This window comes from Microcaecilia unicolor, chromosome 5, assembly GCF_901765095.1.
Source record: "Microcaecilia unicolor chromosome 5, aMicUni1.1, whole genome shotgun sequence".
NCBI classification, from domain to species: Eukaryota; Metazoa; Chordata; class Amphibia; order Gymnophiona; family Siphonopidae; genus Microcaecilia; species Microcaecilia unicolor.
The window spans coordinates 24,188,733-24,215,423 of NC_044035.1; the positions used below are offsets into that span (position 1 = coordinate 24,188,733).

The 26,691-nt window shown below is 45.4% G+C and overlaps 1 protein-coding gene across 1 annotated transcript in view; it reads right to left on the reverse strand.

Annotated features, from left to right (window-relative positions):
- Window positions 1-26,691, reverse strand: part of RBM20 (RNA binding motif protein 20) — a 194,640-nt gene that overhangs the window by 47,145 nt on the left and 120,804 nt on the right. Inside the window, exons 3-9 of the mRNA XM_030202766.1 lie at window positions 12,440-12,501; window positions 12,241-12,332; window positions 10,275-10,375; window positions 6,975-7,118; window positions 6,703-6,834; window positions 3,442-3,521; window positions 541-1,228 (exon numbers count right to left, since the gene is read on the reverse strand). Of these exons, the coding sequence (XP_030058626.1) occupies window positions 541-1,228; window positions 3,442-3,521; window positions 6,703-6,834; window positions 6,975-7,118; window positions 10,275-10,375; window positions 12,241-12,332; window positions 12,440-12,501 (1,299 nt within the window). The remainder of the gene's footprint in view (window positions 1-540; window positions 1,229-3,441; window positions 3,522-6,702; window positions 6,835-6,974; window positions 7,119-10,274; window positions 10,376-12,240; window positions 12,333-12,439; window positions 12,502-26,691) is intronic.

The window sequence follows — 26,691 nt, forward strand, 5'->3', positions numbered from 1 at the left end:
CTCCCACTTAAAGAACGCATCACATTCAAAATATGTACCCTAGTTCACAAAATCATTCACGGAGATGCCCCAGCCTACATGTCAGACCTGATAGACCTACCATCCAGGAATGCTAAAGAATCATCCCGCACATTCCTCAATCTCCACTTCCCCAACTGTAAAGGTCTAAAATACAGACAATCGCATGCATCAACCTTTTCCTACTTGAGCACACAATTCTGGAGTGCGCTGCCGCACAGCCTGAAAACGATCTATGAATTAACTAACTTCCGCAAACTACTGAAGACCCATCTCTTTAACAAGGCATACCACAAAGATCAACAAATGTGAACTCCTACACATACATCCAGAATTGTCTAATATTTGCTTGTTACACTACTATCATGTTTCATTAATATCATGTTACCAAGATCCTATGTAATACTAAATGTATATTCTCTTATATATTTCCACCATTCATGATGCATTGTAAGCCACATTGAGCCTGCAAAGAGGTGGGAAAATGTGGGATACAAATGCAATAAATAAATAAATCATTACCTCAGTCATCCTTTCAGTTGATTTCCTTTCTTTGTCATTCTGCTCCTTCTCCTTCTCCTTTTCCTCTTCATCTGGCTCTGCTTTCTTGTCTTTCATTTTAACATGCTTTTGCCGAGAGGTTTCCGATGTTTTGCCAGTTTTTGGTTCTGAGGAATCCTCCAAGGCCACATCTTCAGGATGAGAGCGTCTGCTCTCTCTGACCCTTCCCTCCTCCTTTCTTTTTGATTTTATAGGTGAATCATGCTTTTGCTTCTGATATTTATCTAATCTGGATTTGTATTCTTTTCTATAGTGTTCATCGTCTCTGCTTCTATATCCAGTCGATGAGTGAAGGGCTCCTGGTGAACCGCCTCTTAAATATTTTTCACGGCTTCCTCTGGAGCCTTCAAGTCGGTCATTGTGATTGTGCTTATCATGCTGTCTTAGATAATGTTTTCTGTCATGCGTCCATAAATCGGTTCTTTCTCTTACTTCTTCTCCATTATCCCTCCAAGATGGTGGGTCTTTCTCTTCCTCTGGTCTACAATAAGGAGAGTGATCCCAAGATTCCTTTCCATTGCCCCAGTCTGCTCTTGTCATTCCCAGTGGACTATGGGAAGGGCTGCAAGACGTAAAGCTTGCCATGTGGGATCTCGGAGACAATGAGCGGTTCACAGGGCTTCGAGATCTTGTCCTTTCATTTCGGTACCTGAGGCAGAGGAGAGCACGTACAAAAAACACATAAATATAAATGTACATGCACAAATGTATAAATTGAAGTTCCCACAGAAAGTTAATAAGATTACCTTACTCCACCATCAATTTGAATTTATTATTTTAAACCACTGATATTTCCTCCCTAATATTTATCAATAACATAGGATCGATATAAGAACATAAAAGTAGTCATACTGGGTCAGACCAATGGTTCATCTAGCCCAATATCCTGTTTTCCAAACAGTGGCTAAGCCAGGTCACAAGTACCTGGCAGAAACTCAAATTGTGGCAACATTCCATGTAGAACCCCAAAGAATAGCAAGATTCTGGAATCCTAAAGAGTGACAAGATTCCATTCAGAATCTCAAAGTGTAGCAAGATTCTGGAATCCTAAAGAGTGACAAGATTCCATTCAGAATCTCAGAGTAGCAACATTCCATACTACAAATCCCAGGGCAAGCAGTTGCTTCCCATGTCTGTCTTAATAGCAGACTATGGACTTGATTTGATTTAAGGAGTTAACTGGATGGATCTACAACTTTGAATTTTCCCACAGGCTTGCCAATCACTTAACTTTTTTATTATATGAATGGCCAGAATGATCAGTTCCTTAACCATTAAAAAATCTCTCTCTTTAGATGTGATATATCCTGCTTTAAAAGCAAACTCCACAAACTGGCTAATTTCAATCTGAAGATTAACAGTGGGATCCGTATTTCACTGAATGTAATTCTGGGTCTCCAACATACTTGTCCATCACCTCAATACCGCCTCCCTTGTCTGCCAGTTTTATAACAATTTCACAACTATGTGACAAAAGTAATTACGGCACTGTGTTCATCTGTAATTAAACTGTGACAAATCTTGCAATGTTTCTTCTCCTCTAGCTGTTGGTTTAGGATAGCTCATATGGAAAACAGAACAAATGCATCCTATCTCTGTCTTCCAAATTGAAGTAGAAAGAGTAGACCATTTCACCTCTCTATTGAGGAGGTTGATATAGGGGAAAAGGAATGCATAGAACATTCAGTTCCAAATTGCCAAAAATAACAAAAATGTGTACACCTCTCAAAAGAAAAACCCAATTAGTACATACAGGGCTCCTTTTACTAAGCAGCAGTAAGGCCAACGCGGGCTTACCGCTCGCTACACAGGAAGTACCACCGGGCAGTACTTCCCACCCCTAGTGTGCCATCATTTCTGGCAGTGCCGCATGTTGCCCAGTTACCCATAAGGGCTCCCCCTGAAACGGCCGCGCGGCAAGTGCTTTACTTGCCGCCCAGCCATTTCCTGTCAGAAAGCGAGACTTTCCTTTTACCAGCTGTGGTAAAAGGGGGCCTCAGCGCGCGTGTTTTACACGCGCCGATGCCAGCGCTTGGCACCCTTTTGCCAGGGCCACCGATAGACTTGGCTGGACCCGGGGCAAGGCCGCCCCGCTGCTGCTACCCTCGTTGCTCCCCCTGCCGCTGACGCCCCCTGTCGCTCCCCCCACCGCTGACGCCCCCCGTCGCTGTAGTCCTCGGTCTCACTTGCTTGCCTCCACGGCTTCGGGCCCCCTGCATTCAAAGCGGCAGTCGCAGATCGCCTCTCTTCTGGCCTTCCCTCCCTGTGTCCCGCCCTCGTCTGATGTAACTTCCGGTTTCCGTGACGGCGGGACACAGGGAGGGAAGGCCCGAAGGGAGGCAATCTGTGACTGTCGCTTCGAATGCAGGGGGCCCGAAGCCAAGGAGGGAGGCAGGCAAGTGAGACCGGGGACTGCAGTGCCAGCGGCCTGACCCCGGCACCGGGCCCCCCTTGGAGGCTTGGGCCAGGGGAATTTTGTCCCCCCTGCCCCCCACTCTCGGCAGCCCTGCCTTTTGCCGCAGCTTGGTAAAAGGGGCCCACAACGAATGTGGAGATCAATGCTGGTCCCACGCCTGACCACTTTACATTGGTGCAGGAGATCAGTGGTCAATCTCTCTAAAATGAGGCGTGGGCATGTTGAAGGAGTGAGGAAGAGACTGGGAGAATCAAAAACCATCCCTAACCTCCACCATCAAACACTTAAACCCCAACCATTCCACTCAGAAAGGCCCATGTCTGGCGAGTAGGTGAAATACAAAGGGGACAGATAGCTGGAGCGGAACAAAACACGCATTTTCTATAGTAATAAATCTCTTTGCTGGTTCAGCCCGCCTACATAAGTGGATGCATGCTATGAATTACCTGTCCACATCTCGAAACATGTCCTTTTCCTTCTGAAAATGGATATTGTGGATTATTTCTTCAACATTCTTGCCTGGTTTCTGAAACAGAAAAAAAAAGTTGCTTTGCACGCACATCCAGGTTTTTCCTTCAAATGATATACAGCACCATTTCATGAGATAACAGTAGCTGAGCCTTGTTTCAGCATTCTGCTTTTGTGCTTTCCTGGCCTAAGGTGTTTGAAACTCCTCTCTGGCTCCAGCCAGCAACGAGCATCCAGGAATCTACAAGAAAATACAGTCTTTCTGCAAAGGACATTTATGACTCACACAGCTGCCCAAAACAAGTGGAGACAGCAGCCACAGGATTAAAATGACAAGATCTGCATATTTCTTCCTTCTCCGTAGAGTTACTGTTATTTCCAGATTCCCTCCCTAACATGACGCGTCTACAAATGGAACATTTTCAGCTCAGAAAGATTAAAAACCTGTTTTGAAGGCTGGCGTCAGGAAGTGTTGATAGATTCAGTTCATTCAGTCATCCCTGTACGTAAATGCAAGACATGGTTCAGAAACAAAATAGGTACCCCCTTAGTTAGAAGACTAATTTGGAAAGTTTACCAAACCCCCGCCAGAGACCAGCGCTGAAGAAGGCTTCAGCTGGCGGAGGTTGGGGACTCTGCCAGCAAAGGTGTTTGCTGCTGTGGGGTGCGGAAGGGCGGCGGTGGGGAGTGGCGAGGCGGCAGACTAAAATGTGCCCCCCCCCACCTCGGGCTCTGGCCCCCTCCCACCGCGAGGTCTGGCGAGGTCGGAGCCGGGGTTGGGAGGCGGGGCTGGTGGTTGGGAGGTGGGGATGGTGCTGGGCAGACTTGTGCGGTCTGTGCCGGGGCTGGTGGTGGGAGGCAGGGCTGGAGGTTGGGAGGCGGAGATAGTGCTGGGCAGACTTATACGGTCTGTGCCCTGAAGAGCACAGGTACAAATCAAAGTAGGGTATACACAAAAAGTAGCACATATGAGTTGTCTTGTTGGGCAGACTGGATAGACCGTGCAGGTCTTTTTCTGCCGTCATCTACTATGTTACTATGTTACTCGCCTGTTCTATACACTTTATTTACTTGTAGGGGACACCTGTGTTTATGATTGGCCACTTTATTTAATACTAGTAACAAAGGCCCGCTTCTCAAAAAAATGAAACAGGCGCTAGCAAGGCTATCCTGTAATGGTGATTATGTTTTTAAGGCTCTCAGCAAAGCGATTTCTCCTCTCTCCCCTGCCCTCCCCTCCATGTCCAGCGATTCTTCCCTCTCCTCCATGTGCAGCGATTCTCCTCTGCCCTGCACTCCCATCCGTGTCTCACGATTCTCTCCTCTCATCCCATCCATGTCCATCGATTCTTCTCTGCCCTGCCCTCCCTTCCATGTCCCGCGATTCTGTCCTCCCCTCCATGTCCAGCAATTGTCCTGTGCCCTGTCCCGCGATTCTGGCCTCCCCAGCGTTTCTCCTCTGCCCTGCCCTCCCATCCGTGTCCTGAGATTCTCTCCTCCCATCCCATCCATGTCCATCGATTCCTCTCTGCCCTGCCCTCCTCTCACCTCGATGTCCCGCTATTCTGTCCTCCCCTCCATGTCCTGCGATTGTCCTGTGCCCTGTCCTCCCATCCATGTCCCACGATTCTGCCCTCCCCAGCGATTCTCCTCTGCCCTGCCCTCCCATCCAGCGTTCCTTGCAGGCAGGTTGGGCTCACATCCCCTCCCCTCCAGTGTTCCGTTGCCTTCACTTGCTTGCCTTGCGTTGGTAACATCCTAACATCAGCTCACCTCCAGCGTTCCCTTCCCTCTCACTGTTCCGCCCTCCTCTGATGTCTTTTCGTCTTTACGCTGTGACAAGGCAAGCCCAAGAGATTCCCCAGTGAAGCAGATGAGCCCAGAACTACGGGTCCCAGAAGTCCTTGCAAGAATGAGAGAAGAGAGTAGTCCTAACAAAATGGAATGGATTCCCAGCCCCAGGAGGGAGAGCAATGGCTCGAGGCAGGGTGAGCCTGTTACTCCCTTCCCCACTAGAGGGAGAGGGAAGGATGACACTCAGGTTCCCTGGCTTCGCCATCAGTATATAATTCCACCCAGCTGTGAGAGGGGGGGGGGGCAGATTTCCTGGAGGCTCTCAGTCACCAGGAGAGAGGGGAGACGAATGGAGGGAGAGATTCCATGGAGTATGTGGAGGAAGGAAGTAGCCTGCCACTAGAGCTGCCTAAGGGAGAGGAGCCAGCTACCATGGAGTGGGAGAATTCAAAGGCTGCCCTGCCCAGCACTTGAAGGCAGTGGAGGAGGCCACACCGGGCGTGTTGCTGAGAGGTGGGAGAAACTGCCAACCCTGCTGCTTACAGGGTTCCCTCTGTGCTGTGAAAAGGCAGGTGATTTGTAGTATTGGTTTGATGTGCAAAGACTGTCCATGAAGATTTGTGAACTGTTGTGCTATATTGGAAGTGTGCTGAACTCTTACTAAACCCTTCTGAAGGAGGGGGAAGGGAAAGCTAATGCCCTAATAGAAGACCTGAGGTCTTGAGGAGCTGAGCGTTTGCTGAGGGATTTTGGGACCTGGACTGTACCTTTTTTTTCTTTTGAAGACTGTATTAAGAGGGCTGTACCTTTTGTTTTGAAGAATATAATTATGATTTTTGGTATGAAATTGCCTTGATAATAAAATACTTTGGCCCTTAGTCCCCAGTATCAGCAGCATTCTGTCTGGGAACCCTGGGAGCCCCGCAGGCTTGCTGGCTCCACCCAAGAGGAGGAAGCGGACCCCCCTTTACATCGCGAGGGCGGAACAGTGAGAGTGAATGGAACGCTGGAGGTTTGCTGACGTCTGGATCTTACGAACCCAGCCAGCCAGCCGTAGAACGTTGACGGTACAAATTATTATATTAGATTTTGGTTTCCTTGGGGATGTATCTAGGCAGCAAGTGAAAGCCCTATACAAAAGACTCATAATTCTTGTTTGCCTTAGAAGCTTCAAGTGCTGAGAGCAACCATTATCTTTTTACAAATATTCCTTGAGGAACGTTTTGTTTCCAACCTGTACGTCCCCTACCATTCCTTCACATAGGGGATTTTTGTGTCTTACTTAGTTTTGTATTCCCTATTTTTGGTTATTCTGAGAATCAAATTATTTCTGAATTCACAGTTCCCTTACTTCTCAGCAATAAACTTTCTTAAAACAGATATATCGGTGTAGAACCTTAAGCATTAATGAATGTTTTGAAGAAATACTGAAAATTTTGATTTACCTTGAGCTGAAGTTCTTTGTATCGTTTAGACATCCGAATGAGTACTTTTTCATTGTTTATCATGGCTGGTTTCTCTTGGTAGAACTGTACCATGGCCTGGGCTGCCTCAGTATATACCATTTCTAAAAATGCCTGTTAAATATGTGAAAAGAGATGCGGGAACATGCAAAACAGAGAATAAATACTGCAATAATTTCACAGTAATTAACATTTTTGCATTCTGTTGTTACCGTATCTCTTCAGCAATTTTATATATAGATATAACATCATACCTGGTTAGTAGATTTCATAAAAATATAATTGGTGATTTTTCCAAATGGTATCCCAAGGTTGATGACATCGTTCTCGGTGCAGTTGCCCTCAGGTAAATTACAGATATGAACGACTCGACCTGGAACGGGTTTCCTTTGTGGAAACTAAAACAGGAATACGAGAATAAATCTCCATGTTAATATCAAGCACAGCCCACTGTCTGATTCCTAGTAGACCCTCATGTGAAAATTAAGGAGCATAGTTATCAACATGGGCTACCATTAAGATGTCCCTATCTGGAGATTTGAGGTTCCTATTTGTATAATTGTTTAATATCGGGGAGACACCCGCAAACTAATTGTGCAAACTTAATTAATAACTATTCAACCGCTCAAGGAAGTTTGCACAATTAGTTTGCGAGTGTCTCCCCAATATTAAACAATTATACAAATAGGAACCTCAAATCTCCAGATAAGGAATTGTGATAGTTTTTACTTTCACTTTTGTCCTGGTATGCAGATTTCTTATGCTGACGATTAGAGGCTTTTATATTTTGAATTGACCATGTTATACTACCCTTAGTGATATAAGGCTGCTTCCTTTTTAAAGTTTGTTCTTCTAATTCATAACTTGGTTTTAGTAGCCTGTTTGGTAATTCTTACGTTTGTTTTGAATGTTATGCTTGCTGTAATATATAAGCCTGCATTTAAGGATAGCAGGCAGTTTTCAATGTATTATTTCAAATGGGTTTATATTCACTGTTTTTTTGACTAGTATGTGCTTTCATGATTTTATGTTCTCTTATCTATATATATAAAAGGCACCACCAACGTTCTAAATGAAGCCTCTAGCCGGAAGTGTGAAGGGGGAGAGATATCCGGTTTCCCCATGAGTGTCTGCCCCGCCCTCGCTCTCTCTGTAACACAAACAGTGAAGGAAAACACAGCAAAGCACGAAATCAAATCGCTCTCTCTGTAACAGTGAAGGACTCAGAGGGGGGAGGGGAGAGAGGGCAGAAGCCCTCACTATCTCTGTAACACAAACACAGCAGGAAACTTAACACTGAAGGACTCAACTCCGAGGGGGGAGGGGACAGAGAGCACAGGGGAAGGGAGAGAGGGCAGAGGGCAGGGACACACACACTCCCACATGCACACAGAAGAAAACCTTGCTAGCCCCCGTTTCAGTTGCATCAGAAACGGGGCTTTTTTACTAGTAGCTTTATATTAGGGGCTAGAGACCCCTACAAGTGCAACTTTGTAAGTGTTGTAGGTGACTGCTTAGGCACAAAAAAATATGGTGTCCTGCCCTCATACAGATAAAAAACAAGTGGGCAGTGGACCAATGACTCCAGAACGCTGAGACTGTGGTGGTATATAAAGGAGCAAACTTTATTGTAGACGCGACACAGTACTGTGTTTCGGCCACAGACCTGCCTCAGGAGTTTGTCGCTGGCCAAATAGAAGCAGGAGATTCTACAGCTTGTTTACCGATGTATGATAACCGCCCAACCTATTGAAATACTTTTTTAAAAATCTGTATCTTTACCTCGTGGGATTTTGTGTTCATCCACTTAGGTGGATAGCCTACCCCGATGTTCTGCTCTCATATACATGGAGGCAGGCTGCATGTTGTTTGTATAGGGTATTCAGTACTTGTGCCTTTAAGATATGAAATTGTGCTCTTGGACTACAAATCTGTGTAATTTTGTAGTTCTCTGTAACTGGCTCCTTCAGAGCACATGTACAGCTCCATGTGGTTCATGGGAGGCTTCCTATTGGTTGCTTGCCTTCTAAGCATGCTGGGCTAGTAGTGCCCCCTCCCCCTTCTTTGCTCTTCTTCCCCCTGACAGCATGTTAAAAGCAGCTCTCTGACCTAGAAGTTCATGCCTCCTACGTCACTGCAATTCCATCAAGTGTTTTTACCAACCTACAACCTACTATTCTACCGTACTGCATTGCATTACCTCTAAGCCTGTGCTGAAATTACTCCCAGTCCCCTGAGTCTAGGGTACACTGGTTGAGCGTGGACTCTGGTAGCAGAAGCTACAATACTTTTCAAGCAACAAAACTGTAAGCTATTTTCTCCTTGTTCAAGTTATGACATTAAAGAAGATTTGCTTAAGAATTGAGACTCTGACCAGAAATTTTGAATAATAAAATGAATAATATTATAGATGATTAATATCGAGATTATGTTTTTCCCAGAGTTCCGGGTATGACTCCTAAAGTTTTCCTCAGAAATATTTCCTCAAATTATTACTTTAAAAGGAGTGAAGCCTGTGAAAACTGGGATTGCTTTAATCAGTGGGATCTGAATTAGAGACTTAAGTATATGTATTGTTAAATAACTTCTGGTTTTTAAGAGAAAGAATGTAATCAGATGTATTATTTCTAAATAATATTGGACAATAAGTATGTTTTCAATGAAATGATTTGACTATACACCTTATTGGCCTTGAAGAAGCCAACCAGATGATCAATGTGAAATAATGAATTAGACGAGTAATATCTGGGGATAATCAGGTTAATACCACGGGGGTTTTTTCTGTTTACTGTTTAATTGATCTCCTTATCTTGTTTCACTCTCCCTATTTAGTGGTCTAAGGAAGAGAAAAGAATTACCTGACTGAAATAATTCCTATGTATTACTTTCTCTGTATTTCCAGCAAGTTGTTTTATCGCTTGTAAAAATTTAAATGGTTATAAGTAAAAAATTTAAAAAAAAAAGAATTGAGACTCTTTTCTGGTGATGTTGTATGCTTACAGTACTGGGTTTAAATTGCATGCTAATCATTTTAGGAGCAAAGTAGCAGAACAGTGATAAGGCTTGCCTGAAACATTATATATGTTTTTTGGGATCTTTGTGAGGTGCTGTGTGTTTCTTGATCTTAGTCGTTTTTAAATACAGATGGCAAGGCCTAAACATGTTGGGCTGATGGACCAGTATTGCAACTGCTGCGCTGTGTTTGTGATACAATTAGACTGCAGAATCTGGACCCCTTGTATAATTTGGTCTACCTTTAGGCACCAATGTATGGAATTGCCTTTCACATGTACATATTTTTCTACATTGAATCTGAACGCAAGATCCTACCAAAAGAATGACCTGGAGCAACAGTAAAGTCTGAATCGTCCAGACTTGCTCTGGGGAACCTGTCTGAGTGCTATTTTACTTTTGCAAAAGGAGAGGCAAGAATAGAGATGATCATCTCATTTTATTATAAAGGTCAACAATCATAATGTTTTGGCTAATTATCGCCATGAATTTATAATCACGTAAGCCTTTGCAAAATCTTCCTTCAAGTGACCTGCACTCACCTGTGCTCCAGGAACAGGAGATGAAAATGCAGGATCAGAATGTGGGAAGGCCCTCGTTGGAGCAGAAGATTTATACGATGGGCCAATATCAGATGAAAAATCTAAATTGAATAAGTACAAATATTAATATGTACATCATAATGAACTATTTTGTTTATAAACAGCATTTGGCCAAACAAGGCTATAAGATTTAGGGCTTGAGTGGCCCAAACATTTCTGAAAAGAAAGATAATTGTTGACATCAGTGACTAAATATAATCACATTCTTTGTTTAAAATTCTTTAGTCAGGAGTCCCTCGTACCGCCAAAAATCCACATACATGCTCTTTCATTGTAATAAATGTATAGCCTGCTCTTCATTGCACCTCTAGTCAGATTCCGACAGTACATGCATAAGAGAACATATCTATGAGTCGAAACTGTCTTGCTTGGCAATATGTAAGATATTACCACCTTCAAAACAATGCTCATGACCAACTTATAGACAGCGTTGTACATCAAGGAAACAGAAACCTAGAAACAGAGGGCCCGATGTTCAAGGCTACTTAACTAGGTAGGAGAGGCTCCTAGCTGGTTAAATAGCGCTAAGTGGGTCATGCCCAGATTTTCAGTGGAAAGCAACCACAAAAGTGGAGAAACTGGATTCGCTATGAGGGAGAACGCAGAGACAGAGGAGTAGCGTGATCAACAGGACACTTCCAAGGAGATGAAAAAAAATCAGCAATGAAAATGCTCTTTAATAATAGAAGGATAAGACTCGACATGGAACCGTGTTTCGGCGAGAAACGCCTGCCTCAGGAGTCTGTATGTGGTAAACGCCAGTAAGTGGAGCTGAACCAAATCAAGCCTTTAGAAAGACTGATGACTGGTAAATGTAGAAAATACACAAATGAAGAACACGAGCAAAACTGCGAGGAGAATCATGCCCACAAAAATATCGCTGTATCAGCTGATTCAACTCCACTTACTAGTGTTTACCACATACAGACCCCTGAGGCAGGCATTTATTGCTGAAACACGCTGCCGTCTCGAGTCTTATCCTTCTATTATTAAAGAACATTTTCATTCCTGATTTTTCGTCTTCTTGGTCTCTTTGGAAGTGTCCTGTTGATCATACTACGCCTCTATCTCTGGCCCCAGATTTTCAGTGGCACATAACCACATAACCTTTTCTTCTCCTACATGGTACAGTGGAGTTCTAGTGTTCTTCTTTTTTGTTACATTTGTACCCCGCGCTTTCCCATTCATGGCAGGCTCAATGCGGCTTACATGGGGCAATGGAGGGTTAAGTGACTTGCCCAGAGTCACAAGGAGCTGCCTGTGCCTGAAGTGGGAATTGAACTCAGTTCCTCAGGACCAAAGTCCACCACACTAACCACTAGGCCACTCCTCCACTGTTGCTACTATTTGAGATTCTACATGGAATGTTGCTATTCCACTAGCAACATTCCATGTAGAAGTCGGCCCTTGCAGATCACCAATGTGGCCGCGCAGGCTTCTGCTTCTGCGAGTCTGACGTCCTGCACGTACGTGCAGGACGTCAGACTCACAGAAACAGAAGCCTGCGCAGCCTTCTACATGGAATGTTGCTAGTGGAATAGCAACATTCCATGTAGAATCTTCAATAGTAGCAACATTCCATGTAGAATCCTAGCAACATTCCATGTAGAATCTCCAATAGTTGCAACATTCCATGTAGAATCTCCAATAGTATCTATTTTATTTTTGTTACATTTGTACCCCGCGCTTTCCCACTCATGGCAGGCTCAATGCGGCTTACATGGGGCAATGGAGGGTTAAGTGACTTGCCCAGAGTCACAAGGAGCTGCCTGTGCCTGAAGTGGGAATGGAACTCAGTTCCTCAGGACCAAAGTCCACCACCCTAACCACTAGGCCACTCCTCCACTGTTTTGTTTTCTTACTGCAACTTAAACCAGTTGGACATTGTAATACACACTCAACTTACCTTCACTACTAGAGGTGTTAAAAGCCAAAGAGTTATTTGTGGGTAAGCACAGCGTTCCTTCAGGGGAGCCGGTCACACACCTACCACCGTTCCTGCTGAGAACAACACAACCAGTTGGGTTGGTGTTCAACTTACTTGGAAACACGTTAAGTTAAAACAGAACACGTTGCAGTCTAAAGTCCGTTACGTTCACACTTACTTTTCGAAGAAGACCATACAGTTGTGGATGTGCATTTTCCCTTTAACGTGAACATCCCAATCCTGTGCATAAATGAGAAGAGATATAACAGAACAAGGTCTAAGGCAACATAAATGCAAGCTCTTGTCCTGCAGAATTAATTCCAAGGAGTTTGGCTATGCTTTTTTATTTCTCTAAATTAACTTTGAAATATTTAATTCCTCTCAGAGTTTTACATCACCTTTTCATTTTTAAAATACAAATTGCAGTGGTGCACTACAGTCCGAAAGAATGGATTAAAATAGAATACTGACAAATTGCTCAATCCAGATGTATATAATAATAGAAGAGGTTTGCATGCATCTGTGCAGGTGGGGTGTGCATGTGGATCCTGTTGAGCTCACGGGAAGGTTCCAGCTACTCAAGGGAGTGGAGGTACTTTAGCAGCACCATAACTGCTTAGGCTGTTCAAACTTCTTCTACTAACCTAGAAATGTACTCACTCTGCTGCTCCCCAGTATCTCTCCACACTCATCCTTCCCTACACCCCTTCCCGTGCACTCCGCTCCATGGATAAATCCTTCTTATCTGTTCCCTTCTCCGCTACTGCCAACTCCAGACTTCGCGCCTTCTGTCTCGCTGCACCCTACGCCTGGAATAAACTTCCTGAGCCCCTACGTCTTGCCCCATCCTTGGTCACCTTTAAATCTAGACTGAAAGCCCACCTCTTTAACATTGCTTTTGACTCGTAACCACTTGTAAACCACTCGCCTCCACCTACTCTCCTCTCTTCCTTCCCATTCACATTAATTGATTTGATTTGCTTACTTTATTTATTTTTTGTCTATTAGATTGTAAGCTCTTTGAGCAGGGACTGTCTTTCTTCTATGTTTGTGCAGCGCTGCGTACACCTTGTAGCGCTATAAAAATGCTAAATAGTAGTAGTATAGTAGTAGAGATGTTGGCCACTACTGGAGAAGGTTCCGGAGTTTCTAGAGGGGACCCAATGACAGGAATAGGAATGCATCTAAAAGTCAGAATCACAGTGCCACCACTGTCAACTGCAGCTGGGAGCTAAGAAAGCAGTCAAGAAGAAGGAATCTTGAGAGGAGCTCCTGCTGCTTAGAGATTGGGGTGAGAACTTTGAGCTGCAATGATCCCATGGTGGAAGCAAGTCACCATGGATGGGAGAGCTGCATAAACAGAGGACTGGATCCACATAGGCCTCAGTATGAAGAAAGCACCGTGATGGGCAAAAGGAGAAGAAAACCAGACAGGGATGGGGAGTTTGGGAACAAGAGTGACTGCTGGAGCCAGGGATGAGGGAATAAGAGAGAAAGAGAGACACTAAAGTGACTGCTGAGAACAAGGAGGAGGGGATGAAGGAGAAGGAGAGAGGATGAGAGAATGCCGAGGAATGGGAGGGGGAGAGAGAGAGAAAGCTGATGAAAGAGTTGGGTTGAAAAAGGAAAAGTGAGTGGATACTGAAAAATGGGAGGGGGAGGTGGAGACAGAGAGATCAGATCCAGGAAAATAAATGAAAGGTTGAAAGAGAGAATGTATGAATACTACTACTACTACTTAACATTTCTAGAGCACTACTAGGGTTACGCAGCGCTGTACACATTAATAAAGAAGGACGGTCCCTGCTCAAAGGAGCTTACAATCTAAAGGACGAAATGTCAAGTTGGGGCAGTCTAGTTTTCTTGAGTAGGGGTGTAGTGGTTAGGTGCCAAAGACGACATTGAAGAGGTGGGTTTTGAGCAATGATTTGAAGATGGGCAGGGAGGGGGCCTGGCATATGGGCTCAGGGAGTTTGTTCCAAGCATGGGGTGAGGCGAGGCAGAAAGGGCGGAGCCTGGAGTTAGCAGTGGTGGAGAAGGGTACTGAAAGGAGGGATTTGTCTTGAGAGCGGAGGTTACGGGTAGGAACGTAAGGGGAGATGAGGGTAGAGAGGTAAGGAGGGGCTGCAGATCGAGTGCATTTGTAGGTTAGTAGGAGAAGCTTGAACTGTATGCGGTATCTGATCGGAAGCCAGTGAAGTGACTTGAGGAGAGGGGTGATATGAGTATAGCGGTCCAGGCGGAAGATAAGACGTGCAGCAGAGTTCTGAACGGACTGAAGGGGGGACAGATGGCAAAGTCGGAGGTCAGTGAGGAGTAGGTTGCAGTAGTTGAGGCGAGAGGTAATGAGAGAGTGGATGAGAGTTCAGGTGGTGTGCTCAGAGAGGAAGGGGCGAATTTTGCTAATGTTATAGAGGAAGAAGCGACAAGTCTTGGCTATCTGCTGGATATGCGCAGAGAAGGAGAGGGTGGAGTCGAAGATGACACCGAGGTTGCGGGCAGATGAGACGAGAACGATGAGCAAGAAAAAGGACAGAAAGAGAGAGAGAGAGAGAGAGCTGGGGAACAAGAATGGTTAAAAAAAGAGAGCGAGTGAGCGAATATTCAGGAATGGAAGGGAAAGAGAGAGAGAGGGAAAGAGAGCGAGCTACTGGGAATAGGATGAGGTGTTGAGAGAGTGAGTGAATATTCAGGAATGGAAGGGAAAGAGAGAGAGAGAGAGGGAAAGAGCGAGCTACTGGGAATAGGATGAGGTGTTGAGAGAGTGAGTGAATATTCAGGAATGGAAGGGAAAGAGAGAGAGAGAGAGGGAAAGAGAGCGAGCTACTGGGAATAGGATGAGGTGTTGAGAGAGTGAGTGAATATTCAGGAATGGAAGGGAAAGAGAGAGAGAGAGAGAGAGGGAAAGAGAGCGAGCTATTGGGAATAGGATGAGGTGTTGAAAGAGAGTGAGTGAATGCTGAGCAATGGGAGTGGAATTATGAGGGAGAAAGAGGACTGCTGGGGACAGGCTGTGGTGAGTTCCCAGTGCCAACTAAGGTCAGGTATACATATAAAGTAGCACATACGAGTTTATCTTGTTGGGCAGACTGGATGGACTGCCTTCATCTGCTATGTTACTATGAAGAAGGGAAAGGAGCTCCGTAAATGAAGGCCTAGATCATGAGAAGCAGAACCCCTAGAAAGCGGGAAGAGGGTGACGGGTGAGTAAATCTACTTGTGATGAATGAAGATTGCAATTGGGTGTGTATGGGAGCAGGAGGCTCGCTAGGTAAGACGGGGAGTAAAGTATAAGAATATTAAACATGAGACCGACCTGATAGGGAGGCAGTGCTCATTTATTACAGCGCTTCATTAGTCTAGTAGCGCTATAAAAATGAAAAGCAGTAGTGGCAAATGGAATGAAGAAGTTAAAAATAGTATGTGTCATCGTCTGGCACCATTTTTTGAGCCCCGGAATTGAAGGAGTGACTTGTAGCCAAAGTGCTGAGGCTGCCTGGCCCAGAGAGCCCTGTTGCAGCTCTACCAGCTTCTGCAACGTTTGTTGCTACATCTTCATCCGCTGCTATTGCAATTGCCTTTGTATTGCTCCATGGTGCGACTGCGCCTTGCATACTGTGTGCAATTCCGGTCACCGCATCTCAAAAAAGATATAGTGAAAGGTATAGAGAAGGGCGATGAAAATTATAAAGGGGATGGGACATAGTAACATAGTAGATGACGGCAGAAAAAGACCTGCACGGTCCATCCAGTCTGCCCAACAAGACAACTCATATGTGCTACTTTTTGTGTATACTCTACTTTGATTTGTACCTGTGCTGTTCAGGGCATAGACCGTATAAGTCTGCCCAGCACTATCCCGCCTCCCAACCACCAGTCCCGCTTCCCACCACTGGCTCTGGCACAGACTGTATAAGTCTGCCCAGCACTATCCCTGCCTCCCAACCACCAGCCCCGCCTCCCAACCACCAGCCCCGCCTCCCACCACCGGCTCTGGCACAGACCATATAAGTCTGCCCAGCACTATCCCCGCCTCCCAACCACCTGCCCCACCTCCCACCACCGGCTCTGGCACAGACTGTATAAGTCTGCCTAGCACTATCTCCGCCTCCCAACCACCAGCCCCGCCTCCCACCACCGGCTCTGGCACAGACCGTATAAGTCTGCCCAGCACTATCCCTGCCTCCCACCACCGGCTCTGGCACAGACCGCATAAGTCTGCCCAGCACTATCCCCGCCTCCCAACCACCAGGCCCGCCTCCCACCACCGGCTCTGGCACAGACCGTGTAAGTCTGCCCAGCACTATCCCCGCCTCCCAACCACCAGGCCCGCCTCCCACCACCGGCTCTGGCACAGACCGTATAAGTCTGCCCAGCACTATCCCCGCCTCCCAACCACCAGGCCCGCCTCCCACCACCAGCTCTGGCACAGACCGTATAAGTCTGCCCAGCACTATCCCTGCCTCCCACCAATGGCTCTGGCACAGACCGTATAAGTCTGCCCAGCACTATCCCCGCCTCCCAACCACCAGCCCCGCCTCCCGATCTTGACTAAGCTCCTGAGGATCCATTCCTTCTGCACAGGATTCCTTTATGCTTATCCCACGCATGTTTGAATTCCATTACCGTTTTCATTTCCACCACCTCCCGCGGGAGGCTTCCCTATGAGGAAAAGCTGAAGTAGCTAGGGCTCTTCAGCTTGGAGAAAAGATGGTTGAGGGGAGATATGATAGAGGTATATAAAATAATGAGTGGAGTGGAACGAATAGACGTATATTTGTTTACTCTTTCCAAAAATACTAGGACTAGGGAGCATGCAATGAAGCAGATTGCGTTGGAGGCAAAAACACATAGTAAAAATTTTTTTAGGTATATTAACAGAAAGAAACTGGCAAAAGAATCAGTTGGACCGCTAGATGACCAAGGGGTAAAAGGGGCAATCAGGGAAGACAAAGCCATAGCGGACAGACTAAATGAATTCTTTGTTTCGGTCTTCACCGAGGAAGATTTGGGAGAGATACCGGTGCCAGAAATGGTATTCAAAGCTGACAAGTCAGAGAAACTGAATGAAATCTCTATAAACCTGGAGGATGTAATGGGGCAATTTGACAAATTGAAGAGTAGCAAATCTCCTGGACCAGATGATATTCATCCCAGAGTACTGATAGAATTGAAAAATGAACTATTGTTAGTAATTTGTAATTTATCTTTAAAATCGAGCGTGGGACCAGAAGATTGGAGGATGGCCAATGTAACGCTGAAATTTTAAAAAGCTTCCAGAGGAGATCCGAGAAATTATAGACCGGTGAGCCTGATGTCGGTGCCAGGCAAAATGGTAGAGACTATTATTAAGAACAAAATTACAGAGCATATTCTAAAGCATGGATTAATGAGACAAAGTCAACATGGATTTAGTGAAGGGAAATCTTGTCTCACCAATCTACTACATTTCTTTGAAGGGGTGAACAAACATGTGGATAAAAGTGAGCCAGTTGATATTGTGCATCTGGATTTTCAAAAGGCGTTTGACAAAGTACCTCATGAAAGACTCCAGAGGAAATTGGAGAGTCATGGGATAGTAGGTAGTGTCCTGTTGTGGATTAAAAACTGGTTAAAAGATAGAAAACAGAGAGTATGATTAAATGGTCAGTATTCTCAATGGAGAAGGGTAGTTAGGGGGGTTCCCCAGAGCTCTGTGGTGGGACCGCTGCTTTTTAATATACTTATAAATGATCTACAGCTGATACGGCAAATTAAGTTCTACAGGAATAGGAAATGGTTAAGATTTTGAAGATGATAATAGACCAGAAAAATTTGAAGAAAATGCATAGGCGTAGACTGGGGGGGGCGAGGGGGGGCAGTGCCCCCCCAAACGACGCGAGGCGCTGCCGCGCCATTAGTTAAAAAAAAAAAAAAAAGTTAAAAAAAAAAACAAAAAACACATGCAGGCACGCGCTCCTCTCCGTCCGATTGGCTTCCCTGCCCTCTCTATCTGCGTCCCGCCTTCCTCTGATGTCATTTCCTTTCGGGCGGGACGCAGACAGAGAGGGCAGGGAAGCCAAGCGGACGGAGAGGAGCGTCTCCGTCTACTCCTCTCTCTTCCTCCCTCCCTCCGGTGCAGGCAGCAGTCTTTTCCAGCGTTCCTGGCAGCGGTAGCGTTGTACACGCTGCCTTTGGCTCTGCCCCGAAGCCTTCTCTTCAAGTTCCTGTTCCCGCATAGGTGGGAACAGGAACTTGAAGAGAAGGCTTCCGGGGCAGACCGAAGGCAGCGTGTATATCGCTACAGCTGCCAGGAACGCTGGAAAAGACTGCTGCCTGCGCCGGAGGGAGGGAGGGAGGAAGAGAGGGGGTAAACGGAGTCACCATCTTGGACCTCGCGCGGGGGGGAGGGGTGGGGAGATGGATAGTACTGGGAGGGGTGGGGAGATGGATAGTACTGGGAGGGGTGGGGAGCAGAGGGAAGGAGCAAGAGATGGATGGGACTGGGAGGGTGGGAAGCAGTGGGAAGGAGCAGGAGATGGATGGGACTGGGAGGGTGGGAAGGAGCAGGAGATGGATGGGACTGGGAGGGTGGGAAGCAGTGGGAAGGAGCAGGAGATGGATGGGACTGGGAGGGGTGGGAAGGAGCAGGAGATGGATGGGACTGGGAGGGGTGGGTGGGGAGCAGAGGGAAGGACCAGGAATTGGATTGGACTGGGAAAGGAGGTGAGCAGAGGGAAGGAGCAGGAGATGGATGGGACTGGGAGGGGTGGGGAGCAGCGGGAAGGAGCAAGAGATGGTTGGGACTGGGAGGGGTGGGGAGCAGAGGGAAGGAGCAAGAGATGGATGGGACTGCGAGGGGTGGGGAGCAGAGGGATGGACCAGGAGATGGATGGGATTTGGAGAGGTCAGGCACAGCAGAGGGAAGGAGCAAGAGATGGATGGGACGGAGGGATGGTGAGCAGAGGGAAGGAACAGAAGATGGATGGGACTGGGAAGGGTGGGGAGCAGAGGGAAGGAGCAAGAGATGGATGGGACTGGGAGGGTGGGGAGCAGAGGGAAGCCTACTGGAAAGAAGACACTGCATAAAACAGAAGACACTGGGATCAAAGCGAATAGAAAAACTACATGATCAGACAACAAAGGTAAATAATAGTTTATTTTATTCATAATTTATTAATTGAAATGTCAGCTTTTTGAAATGTGCATCTGTGATATTTTGCCTGTAAATTTCATTTCCTTCCTCCATATTAGCATATTCATTTGCATATGTATATATGCAAATGATATGCTAATATGCTCCGCCCATTTTTTGCCCCCCCCAAATGAAACAGTCAAACTACGCCTATGAGAAAATGAATATTATTAGAGATGATTAATATCAAGATTGTTGTTTTCCCAGAGTTCCGGGTATGACTCCTAAAGTTTTTTTCCTCTGAAATGATTCCTCTTAGTATATGTATTCAAAAGAAGTGAAGCCTGTGAAACTGGGATTACCTTAATCAGTGGGAATTGGATTAGAGACTCAAGTGTTTGTATTGTTAAATAATTTCTGGTTTTAAAAGAGAAAAAATGAAATCAGTTGTATTATTTCCACTAATATTGGACAATAAGTATGTTTCCAACGAAATAAATTGACTATACACCGTTTTGGGTTTGAAGAAGCCAACCAGACGATCAATGTGGAATAATGATTCAGATAAATAATAACTGGGGATAATCAGGTTAATACCACGTTTTTTCTGTTTACTGTGGTTTAATTGATCTCCTTGTTTCACTCTCCCTATTTTGTGGTCTAAGGAAGAGTTTATAATTACCTGATTGAAATAATTCTTGTATTATTTTGTCTGTATTTCTGGCAAGTTATTTTAGTGCTTGTAAAATTAAATTCTTATAAATATAATTAAAAAAATAATAATAAATGATCTAGAGATGGGAATAACTAGTGAGGTAATTAAATTTCCTGACAACACAAAGTTATTCAAAGTTGTTAAATCGCAAGAGGATTGTGAAAAATTACAACAGTACCTTACGAGACTGGGCATCTAAATGGCAGATGACATTTAATGTGAGCAAGTGCAAAGTGAGGCATGTGGGAAAGAGGAACCCGAATTATAGCTACGTAATGCAAAGTTCCACGTTAGGAATCACCAACCAAGAAAGGGATCTAGGCGTCGTTGTTGATGATACGTTGAAACCCTCTGCTCAGTGTGCTGTGGCAGCTAAGAAAGCAAATAGAATGTTAAGTATTATTAGGAAAGGAATGGAAAACAAAAATGAGGACATTATAATGCCTTTGTATCGCTCCATGGTGCGACCGCACCTCGAATATTGTGTTCAATTCTGGTCACCGCATCTCAAAAAAGATATAGTAGAATTAGAAAAGGTACAGAGAAGGGCATCAAAAATGATAAAGAGGATGGGACGACTTCCCTATGAGGAAAGGCTGAAGCGGCTAGGGCTCATCAGCTTGGAGAAGAGACGGCTGAGGGGAGATATGATAGAGGTGTATAAAATAATGAGTGGAGTGGAACAGGTAGATGTGAATTGTTTGTTTATTCTTTCCACAAATACTAGGACTAAGGGGCATGCGATGAAGCTACAAAGTAGTAAATTTAAAACAAATTGGAGAAAATCTTTCTTCACTCAACGTATAATTAAACTCTGGAATTCGTTGCCAGAGAATGTGGCTTGATGGACCTTTGGTCTGTTCCAGTGTGGCAATACTTATGTACTTAAAGCAGTAAATTTAAAACAAATCGGAGAAAATAGTTCTTCACTCAACGTGAAATTAAACTCTGGAATTCGTTGCCAGATAATATGGTAAAAGCAGTTAGCTTAGCAGGGGTTTAAAAAAGGTTTGGTTATCTTCTTAAAAGAAACGTCCATAAGCCATTATTAAGATGGACTTGGGAAAATGCATTGCTCATTTCTAGGATAAGCAGCATAAAATGTATTGTACTGTTTTGGGATCTTGCCAGGTACTTGTGACCTGGATTGGCCACTGTTGGAAAGATACTGGACTTGATGGACCTTCGGTCTGTCCCAGTATGGTAACACTTATGTTCTTATGTGTTGTCACTGCAGCTCACACTGGGTTTGAATGAACTGCTACTGCCGTTGTTGCTGTTGCACTTCCAGGAGGGCCTGGATCATTTTTTCCATGGTTTCTGGACAGTTTTCACCGTGCACTGCATGAGAACCAAACCAAAAATAAAACAAAACTTGCCTGTCCAGCACTACTTACACTTTTCAAGGATTCCTTCTCTCTCATGGCAGAGCTAACCTTTATAGCCCATCGGTTGCATATGGTAGTCCTGTTCTGTCCCCTGACAGCTTGGCACTAGTTATAGTGTGACCCTAGAATGTGTTAATGCCTTCACTGCTATTCTTATTCCTAAGATCTTGACTGCTGCAGTCTTCACTGCTAAGATATGTGTGTGAGCAATGCATTGTGTGTAATGTAGTTCACAGACAACGCAACCCCACTTGCCTGTCTGTATAAGATCTGTTACTACTGGTTGTGATGCTGCTTAGATCACTCCTCTGTCTCAGCCAAGCTTGGCTTCTTTGTTTATATGCCAGCACTTCCTGGTCATTCTTACTATCTCTGTTCTGAGAGGTCAGCCAGGTATGACCTTTTCCTCCAATCAGGGGCTGCCCCCTGGAGCTGCCCTTGCCACTCGAGGGCAGGCTTTGTCCCTATTGGCCTTTCTACTCCTTCTCTGAGTCTGTATGAGCTTCTGCCTCCGCCCCCCCTGTCCATGAGGAGGACAGTATCCATTTTGCTCCAGGACAAAGCAATGATCCTGTTGTAGCTCTGGAAAAGCACTAGTCTTTTCACCCTGAAAATACCCTCCTATAAGAGGGTACTGCACTCCAAAACACCTAACTCCGAGCTGCCTCTATCTGTGGAACTACTTTTCTTATCTCTGCAATGAGCTGATCCCACTTAAACTTCTATCTTCTCTCCACTGATACAGCTCATGAAACTACAGGGTTCATTTGTGCTTATGAACATCTAACTGTGAGTAATCATCTATGTTATTCAATAAAGGAACTTCAGAAAAGAACAAGAGATTTAGGTGTGTTGATGTGCTAGGGGTTTATACTTCAAGATATTGAGACTTATAGCTAAATAACTCTTAAGAAACAGCTATACAAGTCTCGAGAGACTTCACAAGTCTTACAAGGCCCAAAGCCTCAGAGGCTAAGGATTCCAGCTTCCTGCAGGGTAAGACCCACCGCTGTCACAATTTGTGTAATCGTGAGCAAGGGCAGGCCGTGGGGCTAGGTAAAACAAGCCACACACACTTAGCAAGTTGCAGTAAAAACAAACAATATTTATTAAAGGTATTTATTTATTTATTCATGACATTTATACCCCACATTAGCCCAAAATAGACAAGTTCAATGTGGCTTACAAACAAACAATAAAATAAATAAAACATAATAACGTACAGAATAGAACACAAATTAAAATAACTTTAAGAAACAAATTAATACATATGCAGTAAGTAACCAGGGATTTAGACTATCTCAAGGATAAACAAATAATTAAGAGTGGATAGGTAAGAGCATAATTAGGCAGGACTAGATGGAAAACAAGATTAAAGAAAAGGGTGTGTGTAAAATTCAAATAGATTTCTTTGTATTCAGAAAGGCCAGACTGAAGAAATGTAGCTAGAAAAGGCTCCTGTTCACCTAAACAGGGAGGGAGGCATTAATACTCAAACAAGTTCTGTAAATATAACAGTGTCCTCGGGTGGCCTGATCCTGCAGGGCCACAGTATACATAAATGTCTTTCTCTCAGCAACAATTCTTACTAGTGTCTGGCCTGGTCCCTGGATCCAGAGTTACCAGCACAATCTCTAGTAGATACAGAAGGCTGGTCTGCAGCAGGCCAGGTGAAAACACAACTCTTCAAGGGCCCAAGCTGAACTTGACCTACCTGAACGTAGTGGATGCAGTATCTCAATTTCAGGGTGGAGGCATGTGCACTGCACATCACTGCTTCCCTCTGGGCCTCTTTAACCTAGCTCTGGCCCAGTCTTTTATACTTCCTGGATCATGCCCTCCTTAGGGTTACCATACGTCCGGATTTACCCGGCATTACCCTGGATGTAATGCAATGGATGCTGGACAGGGGGAAGGTGAGAGACAAAGAGAGATGCTGGACAATGTTGGGGGAAGAGCAGAGGGGGAGATGCTGGACCATTTTGGGGGAAGAAAGAGAGAGAGAGAGAGAGAGAGAGGACATGTCTTTTTGAGGACATGTCCGGGCGTCCGGACGGGTTTTGCCAGTCCACCCATTTGTCCGGATTTCTGGACAAATGGGCGGATGGGCGGGCAGCGGGCCTATCCTAGCCTCCCCTCCCCTTACTTACTATCTATTGCCCTGGTGGTCTAGTGACTTCTTCGGGGCAGGAAAGAGGCCCCTTCTTTCCTGCCCGGAGCACTGCCTTGCCCTGCATTCTGTTGCTGTGACGGTCACGGGATTCAAAATGGCCGCCGAGAGTTGAAGCGGCCTTGCGAGACTTCAACTCTCGGCGGCCATTTTGAATCCCGAGACAGACACAGCAACAGGGCAAGGACAGAGCTCCGGGCAGGAAAGAGGGGGCTCTTTCCTGCCCCGAAGAGGTCACTAGACCACCAGGGCAATAGATAGTAAGTAAGGGGAGGTGACCTGGGGGAGGGGAGGTGATGGGGGAGGGGAGGGGAATATGTGACCCGGGGGGAGGGGAATATGTGACAGGGGGTGGGCGAGGGTGGGGTAAGGGGCGGGGTGTGGATGGGACAGGGGGCGGGACATGTGTCCTCTTTTTCAGAGGACAAAATATGGTAACCCTAGCCCTCCTGGCTGCACCCCTCCCCCCATGTTACTTCCCTTTTAGGCGGAAGTTCACGTCAGAGGGGGCAGGGGACCGGCAGAGCCAACGGCCACACATTTGCTCCGCGCACCCCCTTGTTTGGAGGAGGGGATGTGCGCTGCCGCTGCCTGATGGGATGCACGCTCTGCTGGGGGGGGGGGGGGGTTCCACCCCAGGTGCCATATAAGGTAGGTACACCACTACCCCCACTGTCCCTTTACTGCTGACATGGGTGTTGCCTCCACCCTAAGGATTTTAACTAGCTCCACTCCAACCCCACCCCTCCTTAGCCTCCCCAAACAGCTGAGTAACCAACCACATATGCCTATGTAGATTTTAACTCTCTCCTCTCTCTCCTGGCCCTTCATCCTTGCACTGGCACCTATTTTACAAAAGTCTGCTCCCCTGATGTCAAAAACTGGCGACACATCTGATTATAAACTTCATTTATTTTCAGATTTTCCTTGTGTTTCCCTTACCTCTGCTCTTTCATTCGCCTCTCTTTCTTTTCCTGATATCTCATGCATAAAAGTGATGCCTTGGCCAGTCAGTATCTCAGCAATAATCCCCATGTGAGAAAAGACTTCCCATGGAGCATTGGCCACAGTGGTAATCTTCATAATACACAGCACAATGGCTTCTGGGTAGTGTTTTTCATAATCCACAACGACTAAAATGTATTTGTTGCCATGTGTAGTTTATTCTAGTGGTTCCACGAAGTCCATGGCCACCCGGTCAAATGGGGTATCGGGGTATTTATTTATTTTGGCAAACTTACTATACTGCCGTAACTAACAGATAGATCTAAATGGAGTACAAATTAAAAAAAAAAACCAACAGGAGGAAGTGAGGACAGGTACTACAATATGTTGATAGGAAAGTGTCACATTCATTCATCCAAATGACGCTAAAACAGCAATGAGGGTTTCAGGGGAAGGGGAAAGGAGACAGTTTAAGCATAATACAGAAGAGAACTGAACCTATCACTCACCCTTCCCTACTTCTCCATAATTCCCTTATCCTTCACTTCTTTCGCTCATCCCTCAGCCTTCCATCTTGCTTATCCCGCCATACAACCTTTCCCTTCCTTCCTTCTTTCTGTTTCTCCTCCTTCCCACTCATCTCTCCTCCCCACCCTTCTCATTGCTCTTATTCTCCTCTTCTTTCATCTCTTCCTTTCCCTTTTCCTCTCTTACCTTTTCCCCTCTCTCTTCCCTTCACCTTCTCGTCCTCCTTTATCTTCCCTCCCTTTATCATTCCTTCTGCCTCCCTCCCATTTCTTAGCTCCCCCTTCTCAGCACACACTATCTCTCTCCTTTCCCTTCCTCCTTCACCCTTCCTGACAATCGCTCACTCTCTCACCCTCCAACCCCTCCTGGCACACCCTCTCTCCTCCTCACCTCTTCCCTTTGGACATTCTCTCCCTCTCTATTTTCTCTCCTCCCAACCCCCCAGCACACTCTCTTTTTCTCTCCACTGCCAAACACTGTGTGAAGTAACACAAAACCTTGGGAATGGACACTCAGAAGCTTACCATACAATACCAACACCAAGCCCCAAAACATAAACTGCACAAACCCTCCTATAAAAAGTCAGCACTGCAAATATTCTAGAACACGAGTATACCTCAAGTTGGGAAAAGAGAACAAGTTGGACTGCTACATATTATTACACAGATCCTACATGTTAAAAGAATCCCTTACTTCAGTTACACACAGAAATCACAGACCATCACCTAGTACAAAATAAGATACTACAAATTAGAAACAAATATGCAGACAAAATATGAAATAGAACACTGAAGAAACAGAAACAGAAATGCATTTCCTCCTGTATTGAACAAAATACAAGAAATGCACATTTTCAAAGCTGACATGTATCATTCTCTAAAACTGAGAATAAAGTTTTGTACCTCTGTTGTCTGATCATTTTACTTTTCTAGTTGGGGTGGTCCTGGTCTCTCTTTACTGTTTCCTCTTGTCCCTTTTTTTAGGACGTCGTTTCCATTGTCTGTTTCTTCATTCCCCCTTTCTTCTTCCCTTCCTCCCTTACATCTGTCTCTGACATTGATCCTTCTGTTTCATCTTTTCTCCATTTATCTTATCCTCCTTTGTATCGCCCTATGGCTAGATTTCATTCTTCCCTCTCCAGCCCTGTCTCCCTCCACTTCCCACGCTTACTACTCTAGTCCTTCCATTTTTACATGTTTTTTGCCAGCCTCCAATTATCTTTCAGCTACTTCTAGTCCCCTATTTCCACTCTCTCTACTCATTCTCTCCCCAGCCTCATCTTCTGCCTCTCATCCCCTCACCAACTCCAGCTTCTTCTCTGTCACTCGTTCCCTTTTCACCTCCAGTCCCTTTTTATGTCTTACTGCCTTGTCTAGGCTTTCATTTCCCTTTCTATTTCCCTATTTCTACTCTCTCACCTCCTTCAAAGACCTGTCCCTTTCCTTTGTCTCTCACCTTCTTCATAGGCTTCTGCCTCTTTCTTCACCTTCCCCTCATCCATTAGCTGTACCTCTCACTAATCCCAATCACCCACTCCCCCACTTCTTCCCCAATATCCCTTCCATGGCAC